We start from the raw sequence: 4,745 nt of genomic DNA, 5'->3' as shown, positions 1-4,745 counted from the left end.
ATGTAACTGAACCTGATCCAACCCTCAGGAACTCATTGTCCTTTTCTTTTTTTTGGTCCAAGGACCAAATACGAAGAAGGAAAAATAAGTTGTTTATTTGCAGCTTCCTGTGACTGTCAGCACTCACAGTAAAAGTGACATTGGAGGAGTTTCGTGTTGCGTAATGATGGAGCGCTGTAAACTCTCCACCTGCTGTCAAAGCTGTAACACTAACCAGCTCCTCCGGACCTCTGCAGTCCTTCAGGCCTCTGACAGCCCACATGCCCTGCAGGACCGTCGCTGCTGCTCCTCTCAGGTTCTACCGTGCTGCTGCGTAAATCACCCTTCTAGGGACCATTGACATTTATGAGCATACGCATGCCTCTCCAGATTTATTAGGGCCCGAGCAACCGACAACGTGGGGCCGCGAAGGCCCTATTGAAATTCGAATACACAAAGTACATCGGGCGCATATTTGGGGGATTTGCCGTACTCGAAAACTCACCACATTTTGCACACTTGTAAAAAAAAAATGGCTCTCTAGCGCCCCCTAACAGTTGGACCGGCTCCGGAGCTCCAGATCTGGGTCTGTCCACGGTGGACCGGTCTCTGCTGGTCTCTGATCTGAAGGAGGTTCTGGTGAACCTGCATGAGTTCATCAGAATCCGACCCGGTGGCTCCGATGACGAGCATCAAGAATAACTCTCTAGAAACAGACCATCTTCTCCCTGATGGTCTCTTTACTGATGGAGGTCTGATAGAGGACCAGGACTACACTGAGACTGGTTCAGGACCAGTTAGAAGTTCCTCACAGTGACTTTAAGTTGTATTAAGTTAATTTAAATATTTTGCAACGAAGAAACAGTAGAAAATTCATTCAATGTATCTGCAGAAGCTCAAAATGTGACCGTACATTTCTGTGGATGTCAGGTTTTTTTTAGCCACGACAATGAGCTCATAATAATAATTAGAGCTTGTTCAGCCGATCCGATTGCCGAAAATGCCTCCAGTTATGTTGATCACTCAAATCTCTCCGACCGGTCGGTTTGCAAGATCAGTCGTGTTCGGACAGACGGCGTGGTCTCCCTAGAGGCTAGAGGCCAGAGGCCAGAGGCTAGAGGTCAGAGGCCAGAGGCTAGAGGCTAGAGGCTAGCAGCCTAACCGAGATAACAACACCTTCAAAGTGCAAATGTCAGCGTTTAAAAGTGTGAACTTGTCTTTTGAGAGTTTCGACTTTTGTTCACTTTCCTAATTTGCCTCCATCTGTGGGAGCAGCTGGACTCCACCCTCCTCTCTGTGAACAGAGCTGATCTGTTGTGAGACAATCGGGCCTCCAGGGATCATTACGTCCACTCACGCAATCTGATCAACTCCTGATTTGCAGTTTGGAGGTTTTACAGTTAATCTTTTGCTCAGTGAAACACATTCATCCTGTGCGGTCGGCATTGAATCACAGGTATATAATTAACAATATCAGTTGCCAATAGGAAACGTAAATGATGCAGTGATATATATACAGTATAGCAGTAAATGAGTTAACAAGCTGGTCTTTCATCGATCCGGCCTGGCTGTTCTAGCTCTGGTCTAGTGTTTTGGAATTTTGCAAAGAAAATCAATTTTTCTCATGTTTTATCATGTTAATAAATTAGACAAACCGTTCAAGTTCGTACTTGTATGTGAGCGCACGAACAGATTCCGGCTTCTATCTCAATACGAACAGACTTTAGTCATAATCTCCGCTCTGCTCACACCTGCTCTCAAAGTGTATATACTTCATATTTATATGTCAACATTGACGACGTTGACGTTGCTCTGCAGCAGCAACATGTGGTTACGGTTCTGCTGCTAATTATTGATATGCTCATCTTTTCTTCTTTTCAGGATGTCGTCACACACAACAACCAGTCATCATACACACAAGGTAGCAGCTGCAAATTGATTCCGGTAATAAAAACGTGTCTCCGTCTCCGTCTTTGAAGACTAACACTCAGACTTGTCCTTCCGTAAATCAGGCATGTTTGTCTCTGACGTTGCCGAGCCGCCGGCGGTCAGTGACGGAGGGCTGCAGCAGTGTGCAGGCTGGAGAGCTGCACTGTCTGGCGGCGGCGGCGGCGGCCTGCAGCCCGGTGTGACGTCGTGGTCTTCATCGGAATACAACCAGCAGCAGGACGCCCCGGCTCAGACTCTGGCCTACTCTCAGACCTCCACCCTCACTTCTGACGTGTACATGCAGACTCTGTGCCCGAGCTACACCATGCTGACCTACACACACACACCGCTGCTCACCAACTTTGGGGTGAGGAGGAAAAAAACGTTACAACGCCTTCTTTTTGGCATCTTATTACCCTGTTACAAGAAGTCCAATGTACCCAGCTGATGCATTCATCGTACAACACGTTCTCACTCCCAACCAGTCAAATACAGACGCTTTGCATTAAAGATTGATGCATTAGCTTCTCCTCTAGCGTTAGTTTTTTAACGTGTCGGTATGCCGAGTAAATATAAATATAAATAAACGGTTCGTTTGATATTTTACGTAAAGTTAATCCTCAAGTTTTCCTACAAATGTTCAGTAATATGTGTCAAGTTCTGCTCCTTACATGCATTTACAAAATAAACTTCCGTCTTCACAGGAAACTATTTAGTTAGGTTTAATGGTTTAGGTTTAAGAACAGGTTTCTGTGTGCTATGTACGAATTACTGTGCATTTATGATTCGTAGGTGTAGCTACGAACGCTCAATGAGATCAGCCTGATCTGTGACACGAGGAAGATATTTACGCGTCTTTGTTTGCGTCTTTGCGGGTTTTAGTTCCTTTGGATTCATCGTGAACATTGAGATCATTTGCTGTCGTTTCAGACCATACCTGTGGCCCCGGCACCGGGCTGCATCCCTCAGATGGAGCTCCCAGACTCAGGGTTGACCTACCTCCCCTGGGCCCACCCGATCGCCACCATATCCACCATGTCCAACCAGGTCCAGTTCGGCCCCGGCTCTGCAGCCCTGCCCGGGTCTCCTCTGGTCCACATGCCCTTGTCCATGTCTTTGACCACCATGATACCTCAGCTGGAGACTCCCGGCGCAGATCATCCGCAGATACTGGAGCTCCCGCGGCGACCGGAGCACCGAATGGACCCGGATCTACAAGGCCGGTCTCTGGATGAAGATCCGGGGGTGGATGCGGAAGCACCGAGTCTCCTGGATAAACTTCTGGAGGATCAAAAGCGTGAAGGTGAAGAGGAGGACAAAGACTCGTACAGCAGCTCGCTCTTCATTCCAAACGCTTGAAAATATGAAAGTTCTTCTGTTCAAAGAGAGAAGCATTTAGTTTCTGTTTGTTTCTCAGGGACCATCTTTAAAGGATGATTTGGGTTCATAGCAACTTGTATTGATTATTAAATATGCTTTAGGGGGCGGGGCTACATGGTGATTGACAGGTCTCCACCACATTACACCTTTAACTCTTTCACAGCGTGTTTTAACTTCAGAAAAAGTGATTGTAAAAAGCGTCTTATTTACTTTGCTGTTGTTTTTGTTAACTCCGCCCTCTCGTGTCAGTTCTGGTTGCAAGAAACCAAGATGGCGACGACCAAAATGCCGAACTAGAGGCGTCAAAACATGAGTCCACTTCTTACAGTCTATCACAACAACTCCCCCAACATCCCAACCACTCAGGGACCCGGGCCCCAAGATTGTGTTTTTGGCAATTCATTTGTAATTACAAACTTGTTCCCTGATATGCACTAAAGCTTAAATAACAGGCTTAACTTCTGCTGTCAATCATCTCAAACGGACGGAGCTTTTGGCCGTCATAAGACTATTTTCAAACGAGTATGTAAAACATATATAAATATATATATATATATATAAATGCTTTTCTTTACCTATGATTGATGTATATTTATGTTTGCAGCTGTTTCCTTTTCATTGGAAAAACAAGAAAACAAGTTGCCGTTGTCGCATTCAATGTGCATCATGTCGCAGAGCCGTCCATCTGCTCGTAGGCTTCGTCTTTGATGCCGTCTGTTAAAAGAAACTGCGTCACTATCACGTGTTAGTGATAGTGACGCCGTTTTTGTTTTCCAGCTGATGATTTTGTATCAAACCAGAAGAGGAGCTGAGCTCATGCTTGTGGGACCAAGAACAAAGATCAAGTTGTAAGTTACTGACTGAGTGCTACCCTGAGCCTTCCACTTAGCACTTATTTTATTCGTATTAGTTCGTTGCACTTGTTGTATGTTTGTTTCTGTACGTTTGCTCTGGTTTATGCTCTTAGATGCTTGTTTAAAGGAGATGCACTTATGACTTCTGGTGACTAGTAGTTCTCTTGAATACCGACGTTGAATAGACTTCTTGTAAGTCGCTTTGGATGAAAGCGTCTGTTAAATGACTGTAATGTGATGTAATGTAATGGAAACAGAGCATCATTTGGGAGAGCGATATGAGTCCTGCAAAGTATTACATTTTTTCTGCAATAAAGAATAACAATCTGAAAAGTACAACCTTTACTAAAGTCTTTAAACCGACTTTATGTCAAATTATAAATGAGACATCGTGGATTGATCCGACTTTGACATTTATTTCTCATTACAATAAGAAATGTACAGCGTGTGATGTTCTACAGAGACACTGCAGTGTTTGGACGGTTAGGCATTAAAATCAGTAGAAATAATAAAGAAGAATTACTCAAGAGATCTGATAATTATGAAAGAAATGAAGCCAAAACTAACCTGCAGGTTGAAACAGTTTTAAAATTCAACAAAAGT

General features: G+C 44.5%; 1 protein-coding gene across 1 annotated transcript in view; it reads left to right on the top strand.

The window, feature by feature from the left end:
- The window catches only part of pou2af1 (POU class 2 homeobox associating factor 1), a 9,791-nt gene extending 5,249 nt beyond the window's left edge, over positions 1-4,542 (top strand). Inside the window, exons 3-5 of the mRNA XM_079166930.1 lie at positions 1,861-1,900; positions 1,992-2,275; positions 2,839-4,542. Coding sequence (XP_079023056.1) covers positions 1,861-1,900; positions 1,992-2,275; positions 2,839-3,267 — 753 coding nt within the window. The 3' untranslated portion in view covers positions 3,268-4,542. The remainder of the gene's footprint in view (positions 1-1,860; positions 1,901-1,991; positions 2,276-2,838) is intronic.
- Positions 4,543-4,745: the final 203 nt, after the last annotated feature.

This window comes from Pholis gunnellus (genome assembly GCF_910591455.1).
Source record: "Pholis gunnellus genome assembly, chromosome: 9".
Taxonomy (NCBI): Eukaryota; Metazoa; Chordata; class Actinopteri; order Perciformes; family Pholidae; genus Pholis; species Pholis gunnellus.
This window is presented reverse-complemented; position numbering and strand designations above follow the sequence as displayed.